This window comes from Candoia aspera, chromosome 8, assembly GCF_035149785.1.
Source record: "Candoia aspera isolate rCanAsp1 chromosome 8, rCanAsp1.hap2, whole genome shotgun sequence".
In the NCBI taxonomy this organism is placed as follows: domain Eukaryota; kingdom Metazoa; phylum Chordata; class Lepidosauria; order Squamata; family Boidae; genus Candoia; species Candoia aspera.
Window position 1 is genome coordinate 37,077,280 of NC_086160.1, and position 16,212 is coordinate 37,093,491.

At 40.4% G+C, this 16,212-nt stretch overlaps 1 protein-coding gene across 2 annotated transcripts in view; it reads right to left on the bottom strand.

Moving 5' to 3' along the window:
- FHIP1A (FHF complex subunit HOOK interacting protein 1A) overlaps positions 1-16,212 on the bottom strand; it is a 91,004-nt gene that overhangs the window by 37,859 nt on the left and 36,933 nt on the right. For both annotated transcript variants that reach the window (XM_063309993.1, XM_063309992.1), the window contains 2 exons: positions 10,343-10,501; positions 71-157 (listed from right to left, as the gene is read on the bottom strand). In XM_063309993.1, coding sequence (XP_063166063.1) covers positions 71-157; positions 10,343-10,501 — 246 coding nt within the window. The remainder of the gene's footprint in view (positions 1-70; positions 158-10,342; positions 10,502-16,212) is intronic.

The following is a 16,212-nucleotide window of genomic DNA, read 5'->3' on the forward strand; positions in this document are numbered from 1 at the left end:
GCCCAAATATTGAATTTATATTAATCTAGCCTTATGATTCACTGACTATAATTGATGATTTATCACTAACCTTATGGAGAGCTGGGGCCATAACTGGAACCAAAAATCCATTATAAATGTAGTTCACAAGCTGGTTACGAATCAAAGAATGTGCCACCTAAAAATGGAAAGAGAAAGAAAAGAGAATATCTGAAATAATAAATAAGCATTTACTTTCCCACTGTGCAATTTTAACATACACAATAAACAAGCTGAATTTGATGAGTAAACCATATCCATATTTTAAAATTTCTCTAGTTATACCATCTGAACTTGCAAAGTTAACATTTTTCAACATTTTTACATTTATTACTTCCTTTTATTTTTTTCCCTTGAATACTACTGTCTTAGCAGGTCTTTAAACTTATCACTATCATTCCCATACAGATCTTTAAAATATTCCTCCAAACATGCCTCACTTCAGTTTATTCCCTATCATTTCATTACTTTTATCTTTAATTCCACTTACTCTACTACAGACTCGTTTATCATTCTTCACATATATCTAAAAGCATCGTTTTTTAAATTTCCATCAAAACAATTTCAATTCAAACATTTTTGCATATACTGTTAATTAAAACACTCACTATTAAGATAGAAGTCCAATGCTGACAAACATACACACAAAGCTACCTTAAAATACTAAATCTTAATTGGTTAATGTCAAGAAAATCACTATAAATTATTTCGTTACCTCCTAATACTGAATTTAATATTTTACTTTTTTTAATAAGAATTTTAAGTTTGAAACAAAGATAAAAACTACAAAAAAGTAAAAAACTACAAAAAGAAAAAAACTAAAAAAGTGTGAAACACAAGAATAAAGAATTTTGAAGATTACATACAGAGGTAACTTCCAATTTTCAACAACAAGGATATGCAGCAATTTCCATAATCAATCCCTTACTCTATATCAAACCAAGGTCCCATTATTTCTATAAATCATTCCATTAGCACATTATAAATATCACTAAACACAATTGCTCCTTCCCCTTATATTAAAATAAAAAGAAACACATAAACCTCCAAATCAACTTTCCCCCAAAACAACATTTATTTAATTATTTCCTTCCTACCACTATTCTACATATTTCTGTCCATAACAGAAATCTAACTATAAAAACATTTAAATTCAACAATCTTAACCCTATTAAACCTAAAACCAAGCAATTATTATTATAACTTATAAATCTTAAAAAGCAAACAAACCTTAAAGGCAATCCAGTAAATCTAAATCCAAATCATTAAAGAAAAATGGAATTGTACAAGCCTTAATATCAATCCAAAAAAAAAAAATTCTTAATTTTTTACGCCACCTCAAAATATACCAAAACATTTACATATCTCCGTATTACACACAGGGCATTTTTCATACAGAAATCAAACAGCCCAAACTGCCCCCCTTAAAAACTCAGACTTCTCAGCAAAAAACCTCCCACAGATCAGACCTGTTTCTTTCCCGTAACATTCCATCAAAAAAAAACCCTATTTGTAATTTGCAAGTCAGACTGACTCTTTAACCTTTTCACTATCAAAATGTATTTGTTGCCTGGCATTTCAACAAAAGGTTCAATCTCACTGTCAGTGGAAACAATTCTATCTTTGGTAAAATCTTTATCTTCTTCCACGACGTCGTCAGTGAGATGACACATTTTAAAGCTCAGATTTTCTGCATTGTCCCTAATATCTTGCAAAACAGCTTGACAAGTATCATGAAACATCTGTGTAAACTCACAGCGAAGCTCATAACGGAACTCTGAGAAAGTCTCCTTGAAATCCTCCATGTTTCAGGCAGTAGATTATAGTGCCCCCTAGATACTTGTACTAGCGAGAGTAGGATGATAATGAGTTAATGGAGAATCTCTGAAAGTTGACATAAAAGAAAGGTGCTAACAAGCAGCTCCAAGGAAAATGAACAGAAAACTGAAGATTCAAAACAGCAGATTCAACGTGTAGGAAAATATTAAATCCTTCAAATTTAATACAAAAATATTAACAGGGAGGCAATTATTTATTCTCAATCTTCGTCAATATCCAAATGGGAAAACAAGCCAAAGCTTAAAAAGATTTTTGAAAATTAATCCCCCCAAAATTGACAAGCACCAAGAGAGATTGCTTCTCCTTGCTGTAGAAAGTCTCTCTTAGGGTACATAACTTTAAATATATATATAAATTGGTTGATTTAGAAATGGGGTGGCTCGACCTAGTATCCCTTTAAGGCTACAGTGCGGTTTGGAAATGGTGATGTCCTAGCCTCCTGGTGGCTCTTACCAGATTGACGCAGATGCTGTTTGCAATTCTCTGGCTGCAATTCAATGGCAGAGCCATCTGCCATTCTGGAGGGCAGATGGGAGATTTCAAGATGGCAGGTGGCAGATTCCAAGCATTTTATCTGTGAAAATGCTCCGGGCTTCAGGAAAAAGGCTGCCTGCGACCAAAAAACTGTCGCTTTGTCAGTTATGTCTGCGGAGCTTGCAGACACAGCTGTTCAGTTGGCCATGTCCCCCACTGGAAGCCTGGATTTAGTATTTTACTGATAATGAACTGTATACGCTATGTAATAAATATTATATTTTTCTGTATCTCTGAATTCATCACAAAAGTTAAAAAGTAAATCAACTTTGAATATCAAAATTGTTTTAAAAAATCAACACATTTTAGCTATGAAAAAGGTAGATAAGATGGAACAGAGATGTATAAAACTGTGTGTGCTATGAATAAAATAAATAGGAAAACACGTTCTTCCATAATATTAGAACCCAGAAGATCTAATGAATTCTAACAATAAAAGATCCATTTTTTTTCTCACCAAACATAAACAATGGAATTTACTGCCACAAGATAATAACTGGGAAGTTTAAAGCAAGAATGTAGAACTTTTCTAAACCAAGGAAGAGACTTCTTCAGAAGTCATCGGAGGTCAAATAAGAAATGAATTTAACTGTATTAAGTTTAAAGTTGAATAAATTAATCCCTAGTCATTTAGTACTTTCTTGTGCTGTGCCATCAAGAGCTACAATTTGGGCCAAGCTATGAAGGCTTCTGGTGCTCCATGCTTCATGAAACAGTTCATGAAACAGTTATTAATTACTGCTAGTCATTATGTCTGTAGTTTACCAGTATTGTCTACCGCACTATGCCTTCAAATACCAATTACCAGAACCATGACCTGGAGAGCATCATTTTATTTATTCTGCTTTGGCCATTTCACACGAGTGCTGGCCTAGGTAAGCCAGAAGTATACAACTTTAAGCCTTAGTGTCAACATGTTGACATACAATCTTGGATATGATCTCCAGAGACCCACAACACTTTTTACCTAATTATATTTTTTAAACAGCAAACAGCATTTAATACATGACTTGAAAGTAGTAACAACATGTTTTACAATTGAAATGTGAATGAATGGACCTACCTATTTTTAATAGTGCACCACTTAAAGGAAAGTATAGCCAATGCTTCAGAAAAACTGCCCTCACATTGAGAAATTGTTCTATATTTAGAATGTGTATCTATACAAATGATGGCTGAAAGCGAAGAGGAACTGAGGAGCCTTATGATGAAGGTGAAAGAAGAAAGTGCAAAAGCTGGCTTGCAGCTAAACCTCAAAAAAACCAAGATTATGGCAATCAGCTTGATTGATAACTGGCAAATAGAGGGAGAAAATGTAGAAGCAGTGAAAGACTTTGTATTTCTAGGTGCGAAGATTATTGCGGATGCTGACTGCAGTCAGGAAATTAGAAGACACTTAATCCTTGGGAGAAGAGCAATGACAAATCTCAATAAAATAGTTAAGAGCAGAGACATCACACTGACAATAAAGGTCCACATAGTTAAATCAATGGTGTTCCCCATAGTAACATATGGCTGCGAGAGCTGGACCATAAGGAAGGCTGAGAGAAGGAAGATCGATGCTTTTGAACTGTGGTGTTGGAGGAAAATTCTGGGAGTGCCTTGGACTGCAAGAAGTTCAAACCAGTCCATCCTCCAGGAAATAAAGCCAGACTGCTCACTTGAGGGAATGATATTAAAGGCAAAACTGAAATACTTTGGCCACATAATGAGAAGACAGGATACCCTGGAGAAGATGCTGATGCTAGGGAGAGTGGAAGGCAAAAGGAAGAGGGGCTGACCAAGGGCAAGATGGATGGATGATATTCTACAGGTGATGGACTTGTCCCTGGGGGAGCTGGGGGTGTTGACGACCGACAGGAAGCTCTGGCGTGGGCTGGTCCATGAAGTCACGAAGAGTCGGAAGCGACTAAACGAATAAACAACAACATCTATACAAAATAAATACACCACCTGTCATGAGTGAGAATGGCGAGCAGGGGGCTCCCATCCAGGCTGTAAAGCGCATGCGTAGCACTGATGAATTGTTCAGCCATTCAAAGAGACACAGATCAGGACCGCCTTAGTCTTTGGGGGTTATATGTCTGGGTTTTTCCCACGCTTCTTCAGTTTGTTAGGATTCTGTTATGTAGCAGTAATAAAACACTAGAGATCTATTCCTTGTCTCAGAGTGGTTCCTGGCTGTTAGGACATCAATCCTAACAAACTCCTACTCCCATCGAAAGAGGGAGGAACAAAGAATTTAAGGGGGAGACATTTGGAAATGTCTTCAGAAAACCAAGAAATTCGGCTTGCCATCCAACAATTGGCAGCAGCCCTGCAACAACACAAACAACAGGTAGATCTACAGGTCAACACATTACAAGCTGCCATGCTACAGCAGTTACAACAACCAGCTCCGATTAACCCACAACCGGTGCCAGCAGCAGCAGCAGCAGCTCCGTCAGTAGTCTTGAGATCCCAGGGCAGTCTACCAGAGAAGTTTGGAGGAGAAGCAGGACAGTTGAGAACCTTTCTCACACAGTGCACTATGTTTTTCGACAGCAGACTGGCAGAGTTTCCCACAGACAGAACCAGAGTCACCTTCACCCTAAGTCTGCTAAAGGGACCAGCAGCCAAATGGGCTATTCCCATGGTGGAGAACAATGACCCGATTCTCAACGACTACCAGAACTTTTTGGCAAGTTTCCGAGCACACTTTGACGACCCGATCAGAGAGGTCACTGCCAGCCGGGAAATTTGGAAGCTCAAGCAAAGTAACAAGAGGGTGGGAATCTACATTGCTGATTTCAAGTTGTTAGCAGGAGATCTGGACTGGAATGAGAGTGCATTAAAAGACCAATTCAAACAGGGGCTGGATGAAGAAATTAAGAATGAATTAGTGCGCCATGGAACACCAGCTAACCTAGAAGCCTTATATCAGTTGTCTGTGGTCATAGATGCCAGGCTAGAAGAGCTCAGACAGATGCAGCCGGGGAGAAACAGGGCCCTCAGAGCACTTGCAGGATTTCCAGCTCTCTCCGTGGCATCCACTCACTCAGGACCAGAGGAGCTGATGCAGATCTGGGCGAGCAGGCGGCTTATTTCCGAGGCTGAGACACAGAGAAGGAGAGAGAGAGCCCTCTGTTTTTACTGCGGAGCCCAGGGGCACATGGTGAGAGCTTGCCCAGAGAGAAGCCAAGCAACTTCAGTAAGACCCCCAGGGCAAGCAGCTGAAACGAGAGCCATCTCTGCCTCTGCTTCCAACCAGGGAAACTCCATTGGTCTCCCTCCACAGAGCTCAGCAGGGAGACCAACAATCTATTAAGGAGGGCTCATTCCGAGGATTCCAGGCAATCCTTTTACTACTTACCAGTCATAATGCACGTCAACCCAGAGCACCAGGTCAAGCTAGAGGCCATCGTGGATTCCGGAGCTTCAACCAATTTTATTGATGTGTGGACCGTACAAGACTTCAACATCCCGACCATAGAATTGCCATGTCCCATAGAAGTGGAGACCATTGACGGCCAGCCCCTCAAAGCAGGGCCGATTAGAAGGTTCACAGAACCGGTGCAACTGACAACGGGAGACCACACTGAGTGGATCCAGCTTTATGTTACTGCATCGCTAAATGTGCCGGTAATCCTAGGCACGCCTTGGCTAAGGATCCACAACCCATTGCTGAACTGGACTACGGGAGCAATCTCCTTCCCAGCTAAGGAATGCCAGCACAAGATTCAAGCCGCTCTCCTCTCTCCAGCAACCAACACAGTCACGGAAGCAGGGGGGGTCCAGTTGCCAGCCAAGTATGCAGATTTCGCAGACGTTTTCAGCGAACAAGAGGCCACAGCACTACCCCCCCGTAGGGACTGCGATTGCACCATTGAGTTGATACCAGGAGCCAGGATTCCAGCAAGGAAACAATATCTCATGTCTCCCAAGGAACTAGCCACCTTAAAGGATTACTTGGATTCTAATCTCCAAAAGGGGTTCATCCGACCATCTACTTCCCCAGCCTCTGCTCCTACCTTCTTCATACCAAAGAAGCCTGACCCATTGGCACCTGCAACCCAGGAGACACCCATGAGAGTGGTCCACGATTTCAGTTTTTTAAATAAACTCACAAAAAAAGAAACTTACCCACTGCCTCTAATCTCTGATCTGCTGGATCGCTTACAGAAAGCACGCAGTTTTATCAGGTTGGATCTCAGGAATGCGTACAATCTGATCCGGATGAAAGAGGGGCACGAATATCTGACTGCGACACCAGGTTTGGTAAATTTGAGTACCTTGTTTTGCCCTTTGGCTTGTCTAATGCAGGAGCCATATTTTCCAGATTTATGAATCAAATTTTCTCTGATTTACTAGATAAGTATCTGGTCATTTATCTAGATGACATATTTTCTCTGAGGATGCTACAACTCATGTAACCCATGTACGTAATGTCTTACAAAGACTGAGAGAGAATAAGCTGTTCGCCAAGCTAGAGAAGTGTGCCTTTGATTTAACTGAATTACATTTCCTGGGCTATAATGTATCAACAGAAGGCATATCCATGGATCCTTCTAAGGTCCAGGCAATTCTCTCTTGGCCACCTCCCCGAAATGTTAAAGAAGTACAAAGATATCTAGGATTTTGCAATTTCTACAGGCGGTTCATAAAAAACTTTAGTGACAGGGCTAAGCCCCTCACACAGCTTTTGAAGAAAGGATCAAAATTCATTTGGGGGGAGAGAGAGCAAGCAGCCTTCCAAGAATTTAAGCAACGCTTTGCATTCCAGCCGCTGTTAAGACACCCTGATCCCACGAAGCAATTCATAATGCATTCAGATGCTTCCGATATTGCCATTGGGGCGGTGTTATTGCAATATACAAACAAAACCGAGAATACATTGCTTCCGTGTGCCTTTTTTTCATGCATGCTCTCACCAGCAGAGAGAAACTATGATGTTTTTAACAAGGAGTTGCTGGCAATTAAAGCAGCATTCCAAGAGTGGAGGCACTGGCTAGAAGGTGCAACCTTTCCTGTGAAAGTTTGCACCGATCACAAGAATTTACAGCTTCTACAAAACACCAGATCCCTCACCCCACGCCAAATCGGATGGAGTCAGTTTTTCTCCCGTTTCAATTTTGTTATTTCTTATGTGCCCGGGGCGCAAAACTGCTTGGCAGACGCCCTGTCTCGATCCTTTCAGGCAACCCCCGCCACTCACCAGGAGGTACAGGCTACTATATTACAACCTCACAACTTTGATCAGTCTATGAGGGGGAACCAAACAGAGATTTTAGCAGCAGGCAGACAAGCAGAGGACCTATTTACAAGAGTCAGAGCTCAGCAGCAACAGGACCTGTATGCCAGGGCCAGGATGGATGATCTCCAGAGGGCCCCGCAAGACACTGCCCCCCCATTCAATGTGGAGGCAGGAATCCTTTGGCATAGTGGGCAATTATATATCCCCCCTTCATTGAGGGAAGAAGTACTGAGACTTTGCCATGACCATCAAACAGCAGGCCACGGAGGCGTTTTCAAAACTCTCCATAGAGCTCTGAGAGACTACTGGTGGCCTAAGATGACTGCAGACATAAAGGGTTATGTTGCTTCTTGTCACACCTGCAGACGAGCCAAGCCTCTCCCAGGGAAGCCCACAGGACTCTTGCAACCCCTACCCACCCCCAGTAGGCTTTGGGATACAATCTCCATGGATTTCATCACTGATTTACCCCCGGTCCAGGGGCTGACTTCCATACTAGTGGTGGTGGACCTTTTCACAAAAATGGCGCATTTTATTCCTTGCAAGGGCCTCCCATCTGCACAAGCCACAGCACAGTTGTTCATGGACCATGTTTTTAGGTATAGAGGCATGGTGAATCACTTGGTGAGTGACAGAGGCCCATAGTTCACTTCCAGGTTCTGGAGGGCCTTTTCCGTCATTAGGGGTCCAGATCCACCTGTCATCAGCGCATCATCCTGCTAGTAACGGGCAAGCCAAGAAAATTAACCAATGGTTACAGCAGTATCTCAGGTGTTACACCACTTATCAGCAAGACAATTGGCCAGCCCTGCTCCCCATGGCAGAATTTACTTATAACAACTCTGTGCAATCCTCGACCAAGATGTCCCCCTTCCAGGCACTCTACGGGGTTAACCCTCAGGTGTTGCCCACCTCCTCCCAGCAGGGAGCTGTTCCAGCTGCGGCTGATTTTCTTAAAGAGCAACAAGCCGCACAGGAGTTGTTAAAGGAGCAGCTGAACAGGGGAAAGAGTGCTTACAAGAGAGCTGCAGATGCTCACAGACAAGAGGGGCCAGCGATTGCAGTAGGAGACAGAGTGTGGCTCTCTACCAAGTTTTTGAACTCTACCAGACCCTCCAAGAAATTGGACTCTAAGTTTGTGGGCCCTTTCACTGTGGTACAGCAGATAAATCCAGTGGCTTATCGTTTACAGCATCCATGAAAGTCCATTCAGTGTTTCACAGATCATTGCTAGCCAAAGACCCTCCCCCAAGTGCCTTACGATCGCAACTGCCCCCCCCACCTCCAGTAATTGTGGAGGGGGAGGAGGAATACAAAGTCGAGGAAATTCTGGACTCTAGGAGGAGGGGAAGGGGCATCCAATATTTCATACACTGGAAAGGGTACCCTGAGGAAGAGCGCATGTGGGAGAATGCCAGAGATGTACATGCTCCAGCACTGGTTCATCGATTCCATCAGCTTTTCCCTCACAAACCCAAGCCTCGCACTCTACCAGAGATTCCTCACTTGGATGAGCAGGCAGAGGAATTTGTAAGTTTGCACCTTCCACCCCCGCCTGAAGCCTTGACTCCAGTTACAGAGGAGGGGGGGCCCCACAGCCCTCCACATCAGGCGTGCATTTCCCAGGGGGGAGGGGGGACGACTCTTCTAATTATCTAGCTATTTTCCAGCAGTGGCCACCTGGGCCAGACGCGTTATCAGACCTGGAGAGCAGCACTGATTCGTCCTTGGAGGAGTTTTCCTTTGAAGACTTTCCATCATTGCCCAGTTCCCATGGGACCTTAGAAGGAGACGTCGAATCTTATCCAGCCTCTGGAAGGGAGGGGGCTGAAATGGAATGTGAATCTGGAGGGGAGGGTGATGTCATGAGTGAGGATGGCGAGTAGGGGGCTCCCATCCAGGCTGTAAAGCGCATGCGTAGTACTGAGGAATTAGGTGGCCATTCAAAGAGACACAGATCGGGCCCACCTTAGTCTTTGGGGTTTATATGTCTGGGTTTTTCCCATGCTTCTTCAGTTTGTTAGGATTCTGTTATGTAGCAGTAATAAAACACTAGAGATCTATTCCTTGTCTCAGCGTGGTTGCTGGCTGTTAGGACACCACCTTTTAAAAACGTAACTGGCAAAAAACACTCATACAAAGTATTGTATTCTGGAAACAGTACTGTTTGGCTGCTACTAATAAAGCCTGCACAAATCAAAGATGTAGATGGAATAAATTTCTGAGTACAGCATGAAAATACTATAAAATCTAATATTATTATTAGACTGGTGAGGAACAAGAATCAAAATGGAAAAAAAACCCTAATTAAAAATGTTTCCAGAACAAAGAATATGGGAAACCAGACAAATTTTAAATACTGAACAATTCAAATACAATTACCAATTATTCAGTTAGTCAGGTATATTCTGTTATCACAAAGTAAAAAGTAACTACCACAAAGAAGCACAGTATTTTCCCCAAAACTAAATATTTGATTTTGCCATTTATAAAAGTTGCCCTACAAATACATGTAAATTGTTAATTCTTGTAATAATAAACTTGTATTTCACTTATATATTAACAAAATGCAACTTATGTTAATATTTGTTCATTTAAAAAACTTGGGATATCACACACATGAAATAAACAATCCAAATCCTTTTCCTAAATAACCACAAATTGTATACTATGATTTTAAAATACTTAAATTTGTAGGACTTTTCTCTGGTCCAGTACCTGAATTACTGCATTGCAGAATTCAAAAGAATTCATAAATTGTACAAGAGCTGGAGAAATAAAACAATCATCTTTTAGGAGACAGTGCCATTCTTCTCCTTTATCTTCCAGCTTCGGAGGCAAAGATGAATATAGACCACTTAAGCCTGTTGCTAGCACCTGCAAGATGAAAGAGAAAGAAAACAAATATAAAGGTGTTTTTTTTAAATAGCATCTGCATCATTTTATCATAAGGATAAAAACGTTCTTTTGGTTTGCAGATTAATTTCAGGAATCTAAATTATTTCCTTCCAATAATTGCTGTTATGCTGTTGAACAGCATCTGAATTTAGGCTAAGGGCAGATTTGTATGCACCTAATGTTACCACATGAAAAGTATTTCCAAACAAATTAATGCAAAGAGAACTTTCCCAATTGAAATATTTGCAAAATATAACCAACAACTTGTAGCTTTTTAAAGAAAACGAAGAAGTGGTAAGGCTCTGTTTCAAGCAGTGGTGTTGGGTAGCTGTATCTTTCATGTTGCCACATTTCCATAGCTTTGTTAACTGCATTAAACATTTAAATAGGAAAGGGAAACACTTATCTCTACTATCTAGGCATATGGGGAAAACATGCAAGGTTACTATGATGTGCTCCCTGCAGTGCACAAACTTACAAATGTATGTTTATTTGATATTTCTCAGTGTTCAGCTTTAATATCCAGGAAGGTTACGTATACATAGCATTTCAGTTAAGTTTTAGATATGGAAAGTGTAGAATTTGAAAATCCCTTTTTTTCTAAATTTTGGCATTTTCTCCCACAATTTGCATCTTTACATCTCTATTTCTAAATATAGGCTATGGGTCTCAAAAAATGGCATTCACTCATACAATGGTCTGCCTACATCACAGAGATGACATCTTTGTAGTAGCCAAAAAAATAAAACCTATGAAAGACAAGCCATAGATTAAATTCTTCTTAAATGCGTATTTATAGGTTTAGAACTAAATTACTCTGAAATGATTTACACTTTGCACCAATGCAAGCAAAGCTTCATAAAATACCATACAGAGTTCTAAGATTTCCAAATGCATATTTAAATTAAACAATCTTGACAGCAAAAGTGAAAATAATTACTGTTTAATTAAACACACAGACACACAGACACACATCTATGCAGGTAAAAGAGAGACAGAAAAAGTGGTATCCGTCCATCTATCCATCCACACACAATTTTAGAAACAAAGCAAAAATAAACAGCTGATAAAGACCCATGGTGAAAAAATATAATTTTAATAATATGATAACGTGGGGCACAACAATTTTGCACAGAAGAAACTACGGTACTACTGTATTGTTCGGAAAATCTGCCAACGTGTACCAAAATAACTTAATGCTATTGTTTACTACTTAAAGTACTACTATGTTCAGACCCTGTGTATTAAACTGATCTGCTTTAATTAAAACCCTGAATCTACTGCCTTTGATACTGGCCACGCTTTGCTCCCAACCCACTGGAGGCAATTCCCAATTCATCTATTGACACCAGTACTGTTTAACCTTGCCAGCAGCAAAATAGATTTGGGAGGTATTTTGCATGCAAATCACAGCTATAACCTATGCTTGTAGGAGGATGATTTAGTGTTTTAAACTTCCTTGTGGGATGACATTTCCAAGGTCAGCTCTCTAAACCCTAATTATAATATCTAGCAAAGCTTCTTATATAATGTGAGCATGGATCTTCATAACTGCTAGCTGCTTCCAGAGGCAGAACATATTTATGAAGTCAGAGAACATTATAGCCAGGGCATGAAATGTTTGCCAAATAGAAGTAACTCCCATAGAAACATTATTGACAGAATTCAAACACTGTGCTATGTCTAGTGTGATTAACCACAGTTTATTAAATGAATCACAATTGTCTGGGTTCATACAATATGCTAAGCCATAAACCATGGTGTATAAATCACAGTAATTGGATTCACATAAACCACCACTTCAAAATCAAATTATTTTATTGGTCTGCAAGTATCAACAATGTAATTTTTTTAAATTGTATGCCTGTTTTGAGAAGAAGGTCTTCAACTTCTAAAATGGAATGTATGTTGTAAATAAATCTGACCAAAAAACAATGTTATCTTAAAGAGAACAGCATACATTCAATTTGAAGGATACAGTCAGGAATGCTTTGCTGCATTCTATATTTTATTTTAATCATAAGGGAAGAAATGTTATATATAGTATAATATTCAAATGGAATTAATTCACTTTAATCAGAATGAGATTATTCTGTTGCATCCATTGGGAAATAACAGTAAGAAACCCTTTTTCCTTTTAGCATTTTTGCTTGAATAAATGTTTGATATCAACTAGAAACCTAAGGCATCATTCTAAATTTTCTCTAAGGGAGACCAAAGTTCCCAAAACAGGAAAGCTGATTCTTACAAAGGCTACATGTTACAGATATTTAACAACTGAACAACCTTCAGGAATGGACTGTGTTCTTTTTATTACAGCCTGGGGTTTGCTGCCTTTATTGCTTGTCTCACTCCAACATACTAAGACAATTATTCTAACTGGGAATATATTTTGTCAATAACAGCTCCTACTGTTTGAAGGTTAACAAACTTTGCTTTAATCTTCTGAGTAAAAAGACTTCCTAAAAATTAATTGGCAAATGTAACTGTGTACATTACAGCATGGATATAACAAATGTATCAGGCGTGGAACTTCATTTGCCAGCAGAGTCCCTCCTTGCGAGGTAGATGGGTGGTGATAAAATTTGATAAATAAATCTACCTTGGAAATACATTTTTTTAAAAAATAAGTGCTTTTTATATGCATTCATTTAAATTAAGCCAACAAGACTTCTTTGTGCTAGAAATATCTTTAAAGAAAATGACATTGGGGTGGGACAGATAATGGTTCCATTTTATTCTGAATTGATTATAACATACTGGAACAGGGTCAGAGAAAGGAAAGAAAATATGTATGGGGTACTGGAAACTAAGTCCTATGCCTGAATGAATTGGGCATGCTTAACTTTAAGAAGACTGAGGGGGATTAGGATAGTACTCTTCAAATATCTAAAAGAAGGCAACACAGAAGGCAATGAAGACCTGTTCTCCATCATCTCAGAGGGCAAGACATGAAATAATTAATTTGTTACACGAAGGCAGATTTGGTTGCTGCAAGAAGAAAACTTCTACCACTAAGAACAATCTGACAGTGAAACCAATTTCCTGAAGAGGTGGTGGTCTCCCATTGGTTCAAGCAGAGAATAGGCAGCCATCTGTCGGTGATGGTTGAACTTGGATTTTTGCACTTAGCTTGAGGTTAGGATCAATGTCTAAATGGCCCTTCTAATTCTATGATTACATGAAAAGTCAACATTACACCAATGTTTACGATTATGACATCTGTTAAAGAAAATTATTTTCAGCTTACTCGATTTTATTGTTCCGCAGAGAAATATATATGGGAAGATAAAAGACATGTTGATGTGCTGACATCAAGATAATATATAATATATCCTGAATTTGGACCTATTTACTGTATATTATCTGAAATAATATCCATGGAAACGGGAGATGACCACTCCAAATGTCCTAATTTGAGTACAACTCTGTGTTAGTCCCCAAAATATTAAAACAGAGAACATAATTCATGCCTAATATCTATCATCTTTGTTCTGTAAGATCCACTTTGTTCTTCAGGAAGAACATTACCTCATGCTAAGAATATCAGTCACTGTCATCCCTACTGGAAATAAATCTTTAGTAAATACTCTGAGCCTGTAAAAGTGAAGGAGAGCACACAGAACTTTTGTCACAAATCTGTCATGTTTGGGTCAAGGCTTGACACAGAAAGGTATAATTTTATTGATTATTTATGTCAAGTGATGAAACAGATTCAACAAATGAGTTCCAGGATTCACAACTTGCCAACAAGACGTGTCTGGACCTTAAGGGTCCCTAGTAGCACAACAGGACTTGAATTAATGAGTACCCTTATACAAGGCAGGAACTAACAACAATCACTCTGGTTACAAGGCAGGCTGACAAGATTCACATGGTCATTAGCAAGGCTTGGTGTTGCAAGGTTTACACTGGTTGCAAACAAGGCTTGACAGATTCACTCTGAATACAAGACAATGGTGACCAGATTCACATGAGTTACTGACAAGGCTTGGTAACCCCACTTTGGATAGAAGACAAGGTGTGACCAGATTCACATTGGTTACAGATAAGGCTTGTTAAACCCACTTGGAAATAAAGCAAGGTAGGACCAGATTCACATTGACTACAGATCAGGCTTGACAACCACTTCTGGATACCAGGCAGGCTTTAGGACCAGCATGGAAGCCAGCAGACTCAGGTGCAGAACTTCACTTGCCAGCAGATTCAAGGCCAGCAACGGTGGCGTGGCAATCAGCAGTAGGGACTCCAGAGTCACCAGCGGTGGAATGCACACCAGTGGCTGGAGTGGCGGCAGGGAGACTGAGTCGATCAGCGGCAGTAACAGGATTGGTGACAGCAGCAGCGAGGAGCAGGTCAACAGTGGGAGCAGGGGCGGAAGCAGCAAGATGGTCAGCAGCAGGAGGGAGCAGGCCGACGGCTGGAACAGAGGCAGAGGCAACCGCAAGGAACAGGTCAGATGCAGGTTCTGATGTGGCACCTGAGTCAGGTGTGTGGGGTGCAGGTTCCGTATCAGCGGGTGCAGGGTGCGTAGCGGCGGGTGCAGGGTCCGTAAGGGATGCAAGGCAAGGCTCCAGGGAAAGGTCAAGCGCTGAGTCTGGGGGCAAAGTCAGGACTCTTGTAGAGCGGTTGTCTCTGACAACCCGTGCTGCTGGCTCTCTCCCTTTTGTTCAATTTTTTCTGCGCCATTTCCCAGCAGAGCCCAATCCAGCTGCTTTTTCCCTGGTGCATTTTTCAGCCCTTCATTCCCGAGCACTCATAGGCAGTGGTAAATCCCACCCTGGATTGTTGCCAGTGGGCAACTCATCTCCTCCCTTGATTTTCACGCCCTTCTCTTTCCCCACTCTTTCCAGTAATGGCTCTTCTAATGGCTCTTCTTCCTCCTCCTCCTCTGAAGCAACCTCAATCCTCACAAAATCAAAGGTGAAAAGCCATCACAGAATTGTATTACCTCTATCAAAGTAAGCTTACCAGGGAGATCTAGATTACCTGCAAGAACTTGCCAGAGTGAACTGGATATATTTCAATGTAATGTTTTGTTCTGGCATTATCAAACTTATTTCTCCACTTCTTTTCCCTTCATCCCTCTTCCTTCATTGTCCTTTCTTATAAACTTGTAAGCTTACAAAAAGGGCTTATATCTCATATTTATTTACTAATATTAATTGCTTTGAGAGATGTTTATCTGTATAATATTTGTTATACAAAATAAATAATTACTTAAATCTGAAAACAAAATGAAGACATTTACAGCAATTGGCCAGGAATTAGTATGAAGAAATACAACAAGTTAATGCAAAGTTGCGCTGAAACATCACGGTTATTGTTGTGATGAGTTGAGATGCAGAAAGTAACTAGTGTTTGGTCCCCGGGAATTCAGTACAATTAAGCTGTCTGTCTCGTATTTCTAGGAAAAAACTCAGATGAATCTCCTATAAAGGAAAACTCAACCAAAATTCTGGATGCAGAACTGGGAAAAAAAGGCAGTTCTGACAAAATATTTGACATTCAATGGGGCCATAATACCTGCTAGTAAGTTCCACTGAACTCAAAGGGCATACTTCTAAGTAGACATTTGCAAATTGCCAGAGTAAATAATAGTAAGATAAATATCACATATTTATATTATCTTCAGTAAATCACAAGCACTGGGTATGCAATAAATTAATTGGCCGGTCTTTTCATCTTCT